Source organism: Passer montanus, unplaced genomic scaffold (assembly GCF_014805655.1).
Source record: "Passer montanus isolate IOZ18808 unplaced genomic scaffold, ASM1480565v1 scaffold41, whole genome shotgun sequence".
NCBI classification, from domain to species: Eukaryota; Metazoa; Chordata; class Aves; order Passeriformes; family Passeridae; genus Passer; species Passer montanus.
In genome coordinates this window covers 6,442,744-6,460,446 of record NW_024368930.1, presented here as the reverse complement: position 1 = coordinate 6,460,446, position 17,703 = coordinate 6,442,744, and the positions used below count along the sequence as shown (strand labels likewise).

The 17,703-nt window shown below is 49.4% G+C and overlaps 1 protein-coding gene across 2 annotated transcripts; it reads left to right on the top strand.

The window, feature by feature from the left end:
* Window positions 1-1,447: 1,447 nt before the first annotated feature.
* TCEA2 (transcription elongation factor A2) lies at window positions 1,448-16,536 on the top strand. Of its 2 annotated transcripts, XM_039719268.1 has the most exons (10): window positions 1,448-1,635; window positions 3,964-4,026; window positions 4,633-4,738; window positions 5,807-5,897; window positions 10,859-10,992; window positions 12,397-12,453; window positions 13,153-13,307; window positions 13,639-13,785; window positions 15,616-15,687; window positions 16,240-16,536. In XM_039719268.1, the coding sequence occupies exons 1-10, from the start codon at window positions 1,567-1,569 to the stop codon at window positions 16,246-16,248; spliced, it is 903 nt and encodes a 300-aa protein (XP_039575202.1). In that variant the 5' UTR covers window positions 1,448-1,566; the 3' UTR covers window positions 16,249-16,536. The 2 variants fall into 2 exon arrangements, with proteins under 2 accessions (XP_039575202.1, XP_039575201.1); XM_039719267.1 differs by lacking the exon at window positions 16,240-16,536 and having other exon boundaries at window positions 15,616-15,732.
* The last annotated feature ends 1,167 nt before the right edge of the window (window positions 16,537-17,703 follow it).

The following is a 17,703-nucleotide window of genomic DNA, read 5'->3' as shown; positions in this document are numbered from 1 at the left end:
TAAATCTCCATGGTATTGCTATAAAGAACAGCAAGCTGGCAGCTTGCTAGTGGGCAGATCTGGGGGTCAGATACCCACCAGAGCTTTAGCACTGATCTGTTCAATACTTCTGTCTCTGGAGGTATTCAAAACCCACCTGGACAAGTTCCTGTATCACCTGCTTTAGGTGACTGACTTTGAAGGGGAGCTGGACGATCTCTAAGCCCTTGAACCCTACCAATCCTGTGATTCTGCCCTCAGTGACTCAGCCTGCCCCAGGACAGAGTGCACCTAGAGATGAGTGCTGGGAATTCTGATTCCCAAGACCTTTCTGCGCATTGCGAGCCCACACGTAGCAGCATATCCCTGTGCTTCCACAGGATCTGCAGCTCCACCGGGGCAGGACACGGCCGCTCTTCACCAGCACAGTCAGGGCCCTTTCTGAACCACCAGCGCTTGGCGAGGGCTGTGCATGGCTGTGCATGGAAGTTCTCCCTCTGCCAGGAACCAGCCGGAGGAGCGACAGCGCTCAGCAGCAGCTCCCGGGGGACGCGCTGCCCTCGCACAGTGTGCGAGTGCCATCTACAGGGGGTCCAGCCTGGCTCCCCCAAGACTCCCGTCCTCTCACCGCTGGTAACTGCTGTGCAGTCCCCAGGGCCGTATGAGGGGCACAGCCTCGGTTTGTGCAGGGAGCATTTATCCAGTTTATCCAGCGGTTTTTCCAGCACTGCTCCGAGGGCTCAGGACAGCCATGGACAATAGTCACAGAATGGTTTGGGGTGCAAGGGACCTTAAGCTCATCTTGTCCCACCCCCTCCCACGGGCAGGGACCCCTTCCACTGTCCCAGGCTGCTTCAAGCATTATCCAGCCTTGGCCATGAACGCTTCCAGGGATCCAGGGGCAGCCACAGCTTCTCTGGGCACCCTGTCCAGTGCTGTCACCATCCTCACAGGGAAGAATTTCTTTCCAATACCCCATCTAACCCTGCCCTCAGCCAGTGTGAAGCCGTTCCTCCTTGCTCTGTCACTCTAGGCCCTTGTCCAAAGCCTCCCTCCACCTCTCTTCGAGCCCCCTTTAGGCAGGGGAAGGGGCTTTGAAGGCCCGCCCGGAGCCTTCTCTTCTCCAGGCTGAACCCCGCAGCTCTCAGCCTGTCTCCACTGCAGAGGCGCTCATTATCTGGCCTCCTCCGGACCCGCTGCAGCACTGTGGGACACGGCTGTTCCTGCCGTGTGGTGGCACAGCCCCGCGGGCGGGGACGGGGGTCCCTCAGCGGGGGTCCCTCAGCCCGGCTCCGCTCCGAGCCCCCTCCTCGGGGCGAACCGCAGCCCCCGCAGCGCCCCCGGCGGCCGGGCGGCACCGCGCGGGACGGGCGCGGGGCACGCTGGGAGATGAAGTCCCGCTCGTGGGCAGCGCTCCGGCAGGCGGCGGGTGGAGCTGGCGCCCCGAGGACTACAACTCCCGTCGTACCCCGCGTGCGCCCGCCCTGACTGCGGCACCGGGGGCTGAGGTGGGCACCGGGCACCGACCGCAGCTCCCCCCGCCCGGACCCCCGTCCGGCCCCGGCACCGATCCCGGGGAGCGGCGAGATGGGCGGGGAGGACGAGATCGTGCGCATTGCCAGGCGCCTGGACAAGATGGTGGCCAAGAAGAACGCGGTGAGTGGCGGCGGCAGGGCCCCCGCAGCCCGGTTGGCGTGGGGGGCCGCCCCCTGCCCCGGGCTCTTGTCTGGCGGACGCGCCCCCACCTTTCCGCAGGATCCCCTCTCGCTGCCGCGCTGCTGGAGCCCCGCCGCTCCCTCGGTGCCCGTTGTCAGGGGCCTCCCTCTGCCCAGAGCCCATTTTGGGAGCCTGTCTTTCAGTGCCGCCCCGTTCATTGCATCGTGCAGGAGCAGACAGACGCTCCCCCCGTTAAAGTGGGGCTCCCTCCCCCAGGCCCCGTCGCCCTCTCCCTTCCCCATCCTTTGCGGCGGTGTGGGATCCACCCGCTGCCAGTTGCTGGGCGGGCAGCCCTGTGTGCCCCCCTGGGTGCTGTGGGAGCCCCCAGTCCCAGTGAGCCCCCGCAGCCCGGGCCTCCGGCATGCCCAGCCCCACACCTCAGCGCTCCGGGGCTCAGCCTGTGCTGCCTGCCCGGTGTTCTCCTCCCGGAGAGCATCCCCTGTCCCGCTGGGAGCCCTTTGGAAGGGGAGTCCCCACCAGCACCGGCCTGGGGCTCCGGTTTGCCCTCGGGGAAAGCCCCGGTGCTGATGGATTTGTTTCCTGAATCTCCATCCCACACCGGCACACTGCTCACTGGCCTCTGGAGTGTGGAGGGCTGGCCAAGCTGCTGTCTGTGACCCGTGTGACAGCCTGGGGGGACAGGAGCTTTCCAGCTTCATGGGATACATCAGTGCTTGTAGGAACAGTGTCATGCAAGTGCTAAGGCAGAAAGCTGACAAGGGTTTGTGACGGAGGTAGGCTGTACCTCCATCTGGGTTTGGGGTGGTGGACAGGGATTTTGGGGCTGGGAAGGGCTGTGGGGAGTGGGAGATGATGGGTGAGGAGGAGGAGGGATTAGAGGAGTGTGATATTCGTGTGGTGGGATGCTGGGATCACATGAACTTTTGGATGTTGGACTGACCCTTCCAGCCATGGGTAGGGCAAGCACTGTCAATTGTGTCGCTGTTGGAACAGCCCAGGGAAGTGTGTTTGGGCTAAAGCACAGCCTGTGATGTCTGTTCTTGCTCATGGCAGGTTTTCAGCATCAGTGTTGAAATAGGAAAGGAGCAGCTTTGCAGAATTTGCTTCCAGCTTCATTGGGAAAGAGGCAGCTTCTTACAGGAGGGGTATGCAACATTTCCTCTTGGCTGGCGTTGGAGATAGTGCTGAACTGCAGCATGTTGTGTGTTGGCTAATCTTAGAACCCTTCCTGTAGGACAGTTTCCTGGAGTCCTGTTTGTTGCTCTAGTTTTTTCGTGGATCCTCATTTGCTGCCGTTTGGAGTCAGACCGGGTCACTTTGGGTGTTCAGGGCTGGAGGAAGGGGAAGGTGTGAAACTGTGGGGGAAGTAATTCGTTCTGGGTACAGTAAATGTGTGTGGTTTATGCTGGTGTGAGTTGCTTGTGTGCACTGAAAGCTTTGCTTTGATTTGAGCATCTGTTCTGTAGGGTGGATTGCAGCTGGATTGCTTCCTGGGATGAGTTGGAAGCAGCCCTTCTGCATAGGGAGGATGGGATGTGAGGCCAGGGCTGGCAGTGCAGGCGGCTTTGCCTCCCTACAGTGGTGGCTGTGCAGGCCTTGTGCTGCAACTGGGCTTGGAGTGGTCGGTGTTGTAAATGAGCTGCTAAATGTAAACACTGGAAGCCTTGTTTGAGGGAAGGGGGCTGGGAGGAAAGAGCCAGCTGAATGGAGACAGGCCTACTCTAGGCTGGCATGTGCTAGAGGGAGACAAGTGATTTCCAGTTCTCTGCCAGTTTTAGGTATCTAGAGATTCCTTGTAAGACTTTTCCTGGTCCTGGGTTCTGGGATGTAGAGATGATGTAAGGAGACTTCACAGAACAAGTTTCAAGTGACCAGCTCTTCGGCATCACAGCCCACTGGCTTTGCTCCTGGTCTCTCTTTTCTCCTGAGCAGAGTTAATATGAAAACCAGGAAGCAGCTACATGGAGTCATTGACAGTTGTAATTCACAGTGTGTTTTTCAGGTGTTAAAAATGTTCAGCGTGCAGGTAGGAATAATAAACTAATGCTGCACTTGCACCATACACAAGCAGGGATCTGTAGCACTCCAGTGATCTTCTGTTTTGCCCATTCCAATGATTCAGGTGCCTTCAGGTTGCAGGGTGTACTCTCTGTGTGGAACAGCACCCAGCAGTGCACTTGCTGATGTTTCAGGGAATGCTTGTTGGTGTTTTTCCCTTTGAATTCAACTTTCTGTGTCTATTCCCAAGCTGTTGAATTTCTTTAATCAAAGCGGAGGCACTCATTCTCTTTCTCTTTTCCTCTCCAGGAAGGTGCAATGGATTTGCTGAAGGAACTGAAAGGTATGCCTATGACTTTGGATTTACTGCAGGTGAGTTGCACAGTTATGGTAAAAAGCTAAGTTTACATCTGGATGAATTCAAAATGTTGTCTAAATAAACCAAATAGATTTCCTCATGCAAAGAATAAAAATAAACATTAAATCCAACAAAATAGTGCAGAAGTTGGGTTTTGGACTAGCAATTAAAGAGCTCTGGGTCACCATGTGTGCAACAGCTCAAACCTTGTTTGTAGGCTGCAAAAAGAGGAAAGACTGGGTTAAAGCAGCAAACACAGAGGACAGTCGTGGGAGAAGTTCTTTGTAATGTTGATATTCAGAACATTGAGGAGGAGTGAGCAGAATTACAAGTTGGAGTTTGTGATGCATCTTGGAGTTTTTCACTCTAAGCTTGAACGTCACTCACAAGTGTGTAGGGAAGGGATTTGTGAGAGACTGGATGTGTCTTCTGTTCATTTGTACAAGCTGGAGAGTGTCACCTCGCTCTTCCAAAATTGTAAGGGTCATAGAATCATTCTGCACACCTTTGGATACTCCTGTCTTGTCATGGCTTTGACTTTGTCATGGTTATTTGAGATTTCAGTTAGTAAATAATATTGGATCTCTTCTGGAGTGGTTCACTGGGGTGTTCCCTTGCAGTCCACCCGCATTGGGATGTCGGTGAATGCACTGAGGAAGCAGAGCACAGATGAAGAAGTGATATCACTTGCCAAATCCCTCATCAAATCTTGGAAGAAACTTCTAGGTAAGGAAATCAGCATGTTCCTGTCAGATTCAGCTTGTGAACAAGCTGCCTTCAGTGGGAGGCTGAGTTTTTCAGGAGAGCTTATCTCTTGATCTGAATAAACATTCTAGCAAATCAGCCTTTACAATTCCACCCTCTCAGTCTTTCGAGTTTGTGTCCTATCATGCATCCTCCTAGATTTAGCTCCTGTTTAGCCAACTCATCATTGGAAGAGCATTGAAAGCTTCAGGACTATTAACTTATACCTCATCACATAATAATTAGCAATGTTATTTGTGCTCTGAACCCTCTGCTCCCACTTGTGCTCTGTGTGGCATTAACACCATGTGTGCTGTCAGCCTCGTGCAGCAGCTCAGGAAGGGAAGTGCTGGAATGGATTGGGGTGGTGAGTTAGAGAAGGATCTTAGTTAATCATCCTGTAGATAAACTCACATGGACCATTTCCAGCTGGGGAGGCTTTCCCTGTTATGGGCTCCCATTTCTTGCCAGGCTGGAAGAGTGTTAAAAGGGCTGTTTTCCTGTCCTGCCTTGATTGTCGCCTCCTCATTAGGTTGGGTGTGTATTGGCTAGACTCAGACAATTTACCTCTGGGTCAAACTTGTTCTACAGTGTCATGAAAGCCTCTCCAGGGTTGTGCTGTTGGCTTTCAGCAGCACTTGGGAATCAGAAGAAGCTGTAGCTCCACAAGGACCAGCCTGTACTGGCCCTTCAGCTGGTGTTGGCTGGAAATTCTGCTTTGAGTTGTGCTTGAGAGAACTTGATCTAATCCCTGCTCAGCAGCCTCTGAAAGAAACTTTTGTGAAGAGGCATGTCTTGTGAGGAAGCTTATCTCCCAGGCAGGGAAACTGAGTGCTCTCTAGTTTGGTGAGGAAAGCTTTTGTTTGAATTAGTTTCTACTTGGAGGCAAGGAAAAGGTCTGTTGGGAAGCAGGAGGGCCATAAAGGCATTTTCTCCTTTTGGGAAAATAATAACTTTAGGCCAACAGTGGGTAGTGTGAAAACATTGAGGAGTACAGGCAGGGCTGTAGCATAAAGACCAGTTCTGAATTTATTCCTCTTTTGAACACAGATGCTTCTGAGGAAAAAAATGAGGACAAAAAGAAAAGCCTGTCTTTGCCAACATCTTCCTCCAGGGAGACTGGTAACTCAAGAGACCAAAGGTAATACTTCCCTTTTATCAAAGATGACTCTGTTGGAGAATTTAAGTTTTCTTAAGGCAACTTACTTTAATTTTTATGTTTAAGTGTCTGAGTCAGGAATTTTGTATAGTCAAATTTCTGGTCAGAGACTCTGGAAGTGTTTCTTCTTCAAAGTTGATCTGTGTGGTGTTATTAATTAACTGTAATGCAGAAATACACATCTAAAATACAGTGGCTTTAGTGAGTTTTTAAATTTTATTCATATTTTATTTAATATTTTTTACTCTTGGTTATGTGTTGTTTTTTCTAGTAGCAGGACATTCCCCTATTCTTTTTTTCTGTTGCATTTTTAAGTGTTTTTGTTTATTTCTAACTTTAAACTCCTTAGAATGAAGATTATTTTTGGCCTTTGCAGTGGATGGGATTGATTGATACATTACTAAAGTAAAACTTCCATTTCTTTGTCCTTGACAAATCCCAGCAGAAGTCCCCTTTTCCCTGTGGCTGGTGTCCCCCAGCTGGCAGGTCAGCTGCATGCTTGCTCCTTGCCATGCCTTGAATGCTGCATCCTGTTTCCACTGCCTGTGACTGCAGTTGTTGAGTGCAGACAGTGATCAAAAGGGAGGGGAAAAATGGGATTTAAAGCTTTGTTCTAGAAATTTCTCCCAGCCTCAGATCCCAGGAGGGTGTGTGCTTCCTAGATTTGGCTCTTAAGTGATTTAGCCAATTTCCCAAGTTTGACAGAAGATTTAGAGTATTCAGGCTGTAGTCCTGCTGGCTTGCAGGATTTTCCATGTTTGTAGCCTTTGTTTGTCACTTTCTTGTCACTTCTTTGGTTTTGCTCAGCTCTCTCAAGGCTTGGCACTTCAGGGTGAGCCTCTGCAGCTCGATCCAGAGCTGCTGATGGAGAGAAGGCTGCTGATGCTCCATGACTTTAAATGATTGGTATCTTTGGTTATCTTGCTTCCATAAAATGGGAAAAAGGATTTGCTAAGTAGTGCAATGAAAGGACTTGGGAGACTTCACAGCCAGGATGGAGTTCAGTGATGCAGTGCAGGATGGGAGCCAGGGCTGTCCAGATCTGTGTGGCATTTCTTGGCTGTAGGCACAGGGGCAAAACCCCTCCTTGCTTTGTCACTTATCTTGGGGTTTGTGGGGTGCAGCTGTCTGTCTTGTGCTGGTGATGTTCCCTTGTGCCTTAATGTGCTGCAGATACTGCAGCTTTATGGGTTTTTTTAATCCTTGATGATTTTACGTGTATTCAGCCTCCATCTTCTGACTCCAAAGCATCCCCTTGGCTGTGCAGGATGAACAGAAGCCAATGGATTAATGTAGCCTAGACCAGGAGCAGGGGCCAGCTCCTGGTGTTAGTCTGTTGAGCCAGGCTCTCTTCCAGAGACAGGAATGTTTTTTCTCCAGTCCTGCAAACAAACTACTAATCTGCCTTAAAAAAAAAATAATTTGTTGGCAGAGGAGAGTCTCTGTTCTTTGAAGCAGAGGCTGCAGTGGAGTCAGACTGGTTGCTCAGTGTGTGATAGCTGGTTCAGATGAGGCTGCTGTCAAGACACCAAAGAAATCAGTTTGTATTCAGATATTTCAGCCTCTTAGTCTGTTAGATTTTGGCTACGGCTTCCATTTTGGTCAGGGAAAAATATTTGACTAACTCTTAGCCTGAAACTCATCTTGCTTTCTGGAGCACAGATGTAGAAATCCCTGTGTAGTGACTGGAGCTAGCACTGCAAGACCTGAAGGCTCTGAGCCAGCCAGCGTGGAGCTGGCACCTGTGAGTTTAGATACTGCATTACTCTAATCCAAAGCACATTCTGTTGTGCTGTAGAGTTTCAGACCCATGGTGTAGTACATTTTAATGGGCTGTGTCTAATGTTTCTGTCTCTGGCAGCATGAGGTTTTTCTTTTCCAGGATTCTCTAAACTGCCTTTATTAGGAGGTTTTGGATCTGTGGCCTGAATTTAGCTCTTCTGTGGCATTTTCTTCCAATGCAGCCCTGAGTTCTGTTTGCAGTCCCTGGCTGCTGCTTTGCCACCATTTTGTTCCAGCATAGCCTTGTTTTATGTATAAACTTTTGCTGCCTGGATAGATTTACAAGCTCTTTCTCATGTTTAACAGGAACAGTGTGAACCACAAGGATTTCCTGAAATAAGTCTTCTAGGTGTGTTTGAGCACTATTTCCCAACAATTCTATTTATAAACTAACCTCTAAACATTAATAAATAATTTTCTGTCTTTGGAATGGCTGAGAAGTCTGTTTGGTGTAATTCTTGAGGGATCAGCTCTCATCTCAGTGCATGGATGTTGTGTGTATGCAGGCAAATGTATCTTTCCTCATCAGCTAACAGAGATGGGACCATGCATCTTGTTGAGCTTTTTTCCACCCCTAAGGAATAAACATCTAAATATTCAATTGCAGATAGAAACCTTCCTGAAAATCAAATATTACCTCTGCAAATACAGGTTTGAAGACCTGTGTTTGAGGACTCATTATAGTGAAGGTCAATGTTCTGAGTTCTCACACAGCATTTTGCTCTGGGAGACTTTTGTTTGTTGATTGCCAAAATGATACAAAATTTAAATCTGGAAGAGCTTTCAGGGAAACTTCTCCTGCAGCTCCTTCTTAGCACAGCATAACCTCTGCCCAAGCTGTCCCTGACAGGCTTTTTTCAAGCCCTTTGACAAGCCTAGAAAACCTCAGGGCAAGGTGTTTCTACAGCTGCCCTTGGCAGTATTTCCAATTCATAACTCACCTTTACAGTTTAAAACTTACTCTCAATCAAAACCTGTCTTGCTAAACCCATATCTATGGATTTTTCTTCCTACCATCTTCCTTTGGAAGGAATTTCAGGACTTGTCTCCTTTAAGTTTCTCTTGCCACAAACCACCATATTCCTTCTGTCCTTCCTTTTACTGTAAGTATGTTTTGCCTTTGTCCTTTGGGAAGTCCAATTTTCTCCAAACTATTTTATGTAACATGAGAAGCTGTGATTTTTTTGATGGGTTATTCCTGAATTATGGGTTATTCCTTAGTGTATGCTCTGCTATATACACCCCCCTGAGTGCTGCCTGTGATTTGTGTGTAGCTTCTTAAGCACAAAAGTACCTGATGGCAGTTTCTACATTCCAGATGGGAGAAAATCATCATCTAATGGATTATTTACAGGCTAAGTTGTTTCTTCTTTTTGTAACATGTGCAGTGTAAATCCTATTGAATGTTTTGAGCTGCTTGGACACAAAATCTGTTCTTTAATAAGCTCCTGCAGTGCTGACCAGTAAAACCAGCTGGTTAAAAGGGGTTTTATTCAGCTACTGGTCAGAAGAACACAGTGAGCTCACAGTGCAATCTCCCTCACAGAGTGCATCATCTCATTCATATAAGCAAGAAATCAAAGTTCTGCTTTGGTTTGATGTAAACCATTTGCTGAAAGTTCACTGATGGATGCTTCTGAAAAGGTCTTGGTGAGGTTCTGAACTGTGGAAATCCAGTAGCCCCAGTGGTGATCTGTGGGATTTGAGCCAGACTGGATATGACCTTAGTCACAGGAGCTCCCAGGATAAGTCCCTAAAGTTGTCTGGCTCAGTTTGTGTGGCAGCAGATTCGGAAGGCTTCCAGCTTAGTGCTGTTTTTCTGTGGGCTGACTAATCCCTTCCAGGACAGTGTAGTGGAAGTGCTTGTTCATAACAAATTTATTTTTGATGGCAAAGAACTGGCAGTAGTGACCCAGCTTAACAAAATTTGTCAAGCCACTTGGATCTTCAAGAAGATGTTGCTGGCATGCCATGGGTGAAATATTGAGGTTTCTTTTTTCCCTGTCTCTTTGTGCAATAATGGTACCAGGCATTGGCCATAAATACAGGGCATTTTACAGCCAAATCACCAAAGCCAGAGCAATCTCTGCTGAAAAAAATTGCTGTACTGCTGCCTAGATTTAGGGGGGAGAACAAAGCTCTAGAAAATTATCTATGAATCATGCTAACCCAGATCTTTTACCAGCAGTGTTTGCAGGGCTGACTAATGCCATGTGCAGATGCTAGGCTTTCTGCGTGCACACCCAGCTGAGCTGCTCGTTGAGGTTCCTTCTCTGCATGCAGACCCCGCAGCAGTGACTCAGCCTGCCCACATCATGTGCTGATTGTGCAGGCAGGTCTCCATCCAGCTCCCCTGGCAGCTGACCTGACTGAGTCAGTCACAGCAGGCAGGTGTTTGCATTCCCTTGCCTGTGCCCGTGATTGCCCGCAGGTGGAAATGGAGTTATTTTTGAGAGCAAAGCAGTATTTCTTAGTATTTCTTAGTCCTGTGCTAGCCTGGCACCTGTATGAGCTGTGTGTGGCTGTGTAGGGGTGCTCTTCTGTGAGATGAGTAATCAGTGTCTTGCTCAGATTACAGGAAAAAGGAAGAACCTTTTATGTGCTACACTTTGTTGTTGGTGTTTTTTAAGTATCAAAGCTGAAGGAGCCATTTTCCTTCTTTTTCTTTGTTTTCCTTAGCAAAGCTCCTTCTTCTGGAGCTTTCTGCTTGCTTTCTGCTGAGAGCAGTTATAGGCCTGGTGTCCTGCAAAGTTAAAGAGGAAAGAAGTACCATGAATCTGCACTGCACTGCCAAATTGAGAGAGTGTTGATGGTCTCACATGTTCTGAGTGTATTTGGGTTACTGGTGGTGTCCAACAGTGGTGTTTTTGCTTGATGCCCAGTGATGCAGCAGCTGATGTGTTGGATAACACAAGATGGTTGGCAGGGTTGTTCATGGATTAAACCTCTGCTGGCAGTGCCCACAGGAGAGCTGGTGCCTGGGCTGAGGGCGTTGGCTGCAGTGTTGTGCTCTGTGTTGATTTGGGACAGTGACTTTGCACTGTGTTCTGACTGGTTCTGTATTGTGATTAACAGGATGCTTGGCCACATACCTGCTGCTCCCTTCTCTGCTCTCAGTAGCCCAAACTGAGACATTCTGACAGGTGAAGTTTTTCTTTTAGCTCCAACAAAAGGCAGGAGCCACCAAAGACTCCGACCACCCCCAAAATCACCACCTTCCCTCCGGCCCCCATCACCTGCGACGCCGTGCGCAACAAATGCAGGGAGATGCTGACAGCAGCTCTGCAGGCTGATGGTAAGTGCTGGGGGAAGCCCTGCATTGCCTCAAGAGCTTCACAGCTCCTGGACCATTCTGACAGAGACTGTCAGTGCCAGCTCAGCTTAGACATACTGCTCTAGAGCAGCCTTGTCAAAGGATTATTGCCAGCAGCTCAGTCTAGCCACTGGTCACCCCTATGATGAACTGGCTGCTGTTGCAGCATTTTCGGGCACTTGCACAGGGACCTGGCATGAGCTGGGGGCATGACAATGTGTAAAGTAATGGGTGTTAAGAACACAAGGTTTGTCACACAGGGTTGCAGCATGGGGTGGTCTGTGCTGAAGTTTAATCCTTCAGGTGTGCAGGGATTTGCCTCACTTTCTAGATCTTTTCTGATTGCTGTTAAGTGAAGCTGTCTTTCCTGTCACCCTTGGGGCACAAAGTGAAGCTGTAACTCAGTACATGGACTTTGTAGGAATGGTGCTTATGCCAGTCAGCACCTGCTGTCAGACTCTGCTGCCTTTTTAGACAGGAGCTCCTTAAATATTGTGGTCCTCTGCATCTGCGGTGAAACAGATCCCGCTTGCATTCGACTGTGCCATCTCGAGTGAGAGGCATGTCTGGAAGTTTGAGCATCTGGTTGTGTCCACATTGCAGATCCCTTAAAAAAATTGGGGTCTAAGCACTGCAGAGTCTTATTAATTTGGAGCCAAGGAATGTAGATGACAGATGGAGGAGTTCATGGGGTCTTTATTTCTAGCCTTCCTGTGCATGTGTTTATATGCTGCATTAAATGCTTTGCATAGCTCTTAGAAAAACCCTTTCCATATGAAATCTGGGGAAGAGTTCCCTTGAGCCTTTCCCTAAGCTCAGCTGTGCCCTACTTTCCTTCCTTTATGGTGTTTATCATACTGGCTGTCCAAATCCATGGCTGTTATGCACTCTGTATGATGCTGTTTAAGTGGTGTGTGGGAGAAGAGGGAGGAGCAGACAGTCCTGAGGTGAGGTGAGAAAGGAAGGCTTGATCCCCATGCTGCACACCTCCAGGCCCTCCCAGGTAGTTGGTCTGAGTAGAGTTACTTACTGACGTGAATATCTGATGAAACTCAATTTCTGCCTATATACAGTTGATTTCAGTTGTATGAAAAATATACTGGAAAACCAATAAGTTCTTGGGCCAAGGCTGTTGTTAGCTCTGTCTCATGCAGTCCATATCCTACAGAGGCACAGGGCACAGACTGGCTAGATTAATCTGTTTTCATCACTGCCCTTTTCCAAAGGGTCAGAGATTAGCAAGAACAAAGGCCAAGATGCCATTTGATGGGAAGAGCACGTGAATCAAACCAGCAAACTGTCCAGATGTGTAGCTCAGACATACTGAGCCTGGGGAGCCCTGGCTTGGTTGGAAGCCACTGAGCTCCTGTTTGTGCTGTCTTACAGATGACTACGTTGCCATCGGTGCCGACTGTGAGCACATAGCAGCCCAGATTGAAGAGTATATCCTTGCTGTACTGTGCTTCCTGCATGCCTCCAGCAGGGAAATCCATGTGCTCAAAGGAAAAATGGGACTGTCTGTGCATGAATGCTCTGCTGCAGCTTGTCAGGGTTCTGGGTCTGGTTCCAGCTCTGCTTGGCTGGGTCACTAAAGAACTACCAGTGTGGAGTTGGAAGCTCAGAGACTGTAATCCCTTCTTTGTCCTTCCCATCAGAGTGTTGCTTCCTGCTTTTGATTCTGTTTTCAAATACATGCAACTTCCCTGTGCTCCCTGTTGAGGAGAGTGTGCTGGTCTAGACAAAAGCAATGGAAAGGATGGAGCAGTGAGGATCAAGTTCCATGGTGATGTGACATAAACCTTATGTGAGGAGTTTGCTTGGTTTAGGAACTGTGGGGTTGGAGGTGTAACTGGGCTTTCTCAGTGGAGGGGTTTGTGGCTGCCTTGCTGAGAGAGGGGAGGTTGTAGAACCTGAGCATAGCTGAATATTTCCAGCACAGTGAAAAAGCCCAAGCTGGAAGCCCTGGGACTTTGGGATTGCATAAACCTGCTCTCAAATCCAGCACTGACCTCCCAGAGCAGATGCTGCTGTTGTGTCCCAGCCCCTCCATCCTGGCAGTGGGTGACAGTCCCTGCTCTTCATGGGTGGCTGGGAAGTGCTTGGTGCCTCTGGGTTGGTTGCAGGCTCCTTGACTGCCCTTACGCATCTACCAGGATGTCAAGAACACCGACATGAAATACAAAAACCGCGTGAGGAGCCGCATCTCCAACCTGAAGGACTCCAAAAATCCTGAGCTGAAAAAGAACGTGCTGTGTGGGGCCATCACCCCTGAGCAGATTGCAGTGATGACCTCGGAGGTGAGGGAGCCTGGGGAGCAGGGTTTGCTTCTCACAGGGGATGTCCTGAGGCTTAGCTGGGCTGATGCAAGGGTTGCAGTTTTCTCAGTAGCTGCTGCCAGAGTGCATGGAGTGAGCTTGCAGTGGGGTTTGCAGTGTGGAGAGGGGTTTGTTGGGCCTTCCCATCGTCCCGGGATGGGCCCTGGGAATGAACCAAAAACCAGAACTGGAACGGGCTTTCTGTCTTAATGCCCATCTGTCAGGCTGCCTTGTCCTGTTGGCTGTTTCCACTGTAATGGGTGTGGTGGTAAAACTGGGCAGATGTGATTTTATTGCTTTTTTTTATTTAAAGGAAATGGCCAGTAATGAGCTGAAAGAGATCAGGAAAGCCATGACAAAAGAAGCAATCCGGGAGCATCAGATGGCCAAGACAGGAGGGACACAGACTGACCTCTTCACCTGTGGGAAATGCAAGAAGAAGAACTGCACCTACACCCAGGTTGGTTTTCCTGCTCCTGTCTCAGCCTCTGCACAGGACATGATCTCTCATGGTTATGAGCTTGTACTGCTCCATGACAGGCCCTGCAGCACAGCACAGATTTTGCTACTGGTGGACAGAAAACACTCATGGCTGTCTAAAATGTACTTCTGCACATGTTTCTGTGAGCTTGTGTAACTTTTTGGCTCACTTGTAGAAGAGCGGGAGTTGTGCAGCACTGAGGAAGATTTCAAAAGTTCAGCAGTGCTCTACACTGAAAGCAGGTGCTGGGAATGCTGGGATTCAGACAAGAAAGGAGTGGGTAGTGTGGAAGAGAGGCTGCAGAAACTGACTCAGACATGTTGATGGTATTAAAAGTACAAATTAAGAATATAGATTACCTGCAGCTGGATAAGTCCCAACTTATTTAAAATCAAATAGCATGAAATGAGTGAAACAAAAGGAATAAACGAAGCTGTGATGTGAGCAGACAGAGCATTTTTCTTCCCTGTGGCCAGCTGTTGGAAGCCTTGTGCATTACCAGTGCTTTTTAGCTCCCATGTGTGTGCCAGGCATCTGGAGATAAATGTGCCTTTGCTGTGAGTCAGTGGTTTAGAATGTGCAGATACCCAAAAATGCACCAGCAGCCACCAGATTGCTGCTGAGTGAGTGCGCACAAACTGCGTGTGCAAGTGCCGGCTGAGACTCCTGCATCTGCTTGGACTTGACATACAAACACATGGAAAGAGAAGGAGATCCAGGAATCTGACCAGGGAGTTTCCTTTGGCTCAACAGCAGCCTTGCATCCCACAGGCTGGCTCAGGCAAGGGGCCTTGCTCTGCCAGTGCTCCCAGTAAGCATTCCTGGCTTGTCCCAGCACACAGCACTGTCTCCACCTGGAGTGGACTGGAGTTTGACTGCCTGGAATTTGAGCAGGAGACAGCAGTGTCCTTGAAATAGCAGTATCAAGAGGCTATCTGTGTTTTGATTTGTTTTCTAGTGAAATCACTAGTGGGTGATGAGATGTAAGTCTCTCAAGTAGATGAATTGGCATTTATGAACATGTTGGAAGCAGACAGTAAAGGAGGAGAATTGCAGAATTTAGCTATCCAGCATTCTTGCAAAAATGGTTAATTTGCATCATGCAAATACTGTGACTCTTGCACATTGGGTAATTACACACGTAGTTCACCATAATCACCCCTCGACACAGTTCTGCCTGACTGGTGTGGGGAGTACCAGTGTTTTCAGTCTAGATCTGCCTCGTGGTATTCAAATGCCACAAAAATCTGGTTTTTAGTGAAGTATGTGTTTCTGGCAAGAGCCAGTCAGAGGCAGCAATCACATCTGGGTTAAATATCAGAGTTCCTTAATGGCTCAAATACAAACCAGACTGGAACTGTGCAGAACCTGGTAACCTGGAGTGTGTTTCTGTGAGTTCCTGCTCTGTAAATGGGAATGACTTGAGTGCTTTTTTTATGCTCTTGTGCTTGGGACTGAGGGGTTTGTCATGGCAGTGCTGGCCACATCCCTTCCTGGGGAGCAATTTGGAGAGGGATTGGCTGTGGGCTTGTCCACTTCCAGAGTCACCTGCAAGAAGTGAGCAGCAGATTGGGTGAGGAGGGAAATACGCTGTCCCAAAACTTGTCACTGAGGTAACGGCAGGCTGAAGAGGGTCATGATGTCTGTATGTGTGTAACACAACCACCAGACTGATTTTACTGGAAAGCTCCTTTTGCCATCCCAAACCTCGGTTTCTCATTGATTTTGAGCCCAGCACCACCCCTGGAGGCCAGAGGGACGGGGCCATGTGTGATGCTGAGCTCTCACCTCCCTTCTTTTCCCCGCCAGGTGCAGACGCGCAGCTCCGACGAGCCCATGACCACCTTTGTCGTGTGCAATGAGTGTGGGAATCGCTGGAAGGTACTGCACCAGGGCTGTTACTGGCACTGAGGGGTGTTGGGGTGGCTGCACCCACCATGCTGCAGGCACTTGGTGCTCAGAAGTGCTTGCCAAACCCTCACTGGCTCTAGAGGGTGATCTTCCCTCGCTCCTGGGAAGCTCCTGGGTTCATCCCTGCAGACCGGCTGGGGTCAAGTCTCACTTCCACATTCCCTGCTCTCTTCTCATATCCCTTCTTCCCATAACCAGCTTCACAATGCTTTCGATGCTGCCTCTGCCCTCTGAGGGTAGTGATGATGATGCTGATTTCAAAACGGCTCTTTCATGCTGTGCACAGAGCTCAGGGGTGAGCAGAAATCTCCTGATCAGTGGTGATCAGAAATGATGCCACTACAAATTGCCAAAGAGCCACAGCGAGAGATTCACACGAGAGCTCCCTTTGGCCCCTGCTTCTGAAAACCCCAAGCCCTTGCCAGCTTCTAAAACAAGCCCACACCTGGATCCTTACCTTTTTCTGTAGCTCCTCTTGGCAGTGAGGTTTCTAACTGGGGTTTAAACTCCCTTCTCTTGCAGTTCTGCTGACATGTGCCAAGGCCCAGAGCGGCAGCCAAACGCAGACCCGAGCGCAGCCTCCACACGCCGGCTCCCATGGCAGTTGTGTTTTGTGTCCCAGTGAGTTTTCATTGTCACAGCTGAGAGCAGCAGCGGGGAGGCCTGGGCCTCGCAGAGAGCCACAGCCACAGGCTGACAGGTTGGCAGGAGAGCTCACTAAACACACCCAGTCATTACTTTCTCATCTAAGCGAGTACGGTCACTTTCTCTTCAAAACTAATATTAAACATTTTTGTCAGTTTCTGACTTTTATTTCAACTGTGTGTGCAGCACTTTGTTTTTCCAGCATGGGAACTTGACAGGTGGTCCATGTCCAGGTGGATGAGGACTGAATAATGCCTGGAGCAGCAGAAAGTGAGATGTGACTTGCAGGCACACCCGTGGTGTGTGAAGGCTTGTTTCTGTCACCTCATGGAATCTCAACCACTGGCCACGGCCTGGGGCAGTGGGTGGGCAGTACTGTTGACAGGAAACAGCTTTTGGGGCAGAGATCAGATGTTGCTTTCCATCTTGTCAGCATTCACTGGATTTCGCACTGATTCCGTGTCATCTTGAGCCTTCAAATGCCAACAACATCAGCTGCTGCAAAGATCACAATGTACTGCCCAGGTTGTAGCAGACTGAAAGCAGGGTGACACCAGCCACAGAAAATCCCACCCCAAACTCTTCAAAGGGAGTCCCAGGCACTTTCCTGTTTGTGCTCTGCTTGTAGCTTGACAGATGAAAAACAGCCTGGAGGTTCAGAGGGGCTTGCTGGAGAGGCTCAGGAGGAGGGAAAATGCTGCAAATACAGGAATTTTTCCAGAGGCTTGGATCTGGACAAGGTAAGGGCTAGAGGGATGGGTGGGAGCTGTTGGCACCTACTGTAGAAGTGGAGGAGGTTTGAAGTGAGCTCAGAGCTGGTGCTTGGAAGGGGTCACATAAGGAAAGGAACTTGTAGCAAAGGCAGCCCCAGGTGCCACATCTGGAGATGTGACCCTGTGAAGGAGAGATAGAGAATCAGCCTCCTTCTGGGAGCTAAGTAAAACCTGATGGGGAAATTCCATCTGAGCTCACAACAGCTTTCAGCCAGACTTAAAATCCCTCTTCTTTCCTTCTCATAGCCTTTAACTTGGGTGATGCAGCATTGGGGGCATCCCAGGAAGGTCTGTGGGTCTGAGGCTGCCCAGGAGCAGCATTTGGGGGATCCCAGGAAGGTCTGTGGGGCTGAGGCTGCCCAGGAGCAGCATTTGGGGGATCCCAGGAAGGTCTGTGGGGCTGAGGCTGCCCAGGAGCAGCATTTGGGGGATCCCAGGAAGGTCTGTGGGTCTGAGGCTGCCCAGGAGCAGTGCTGTGCCCTCCAGCTCTTGTGCTGACGGGCAGGGCAGGAGCATTTGCAGTCACATCTCTCATGGCATCGCTTCCCTCTTCCAGAGTGAAAAACAA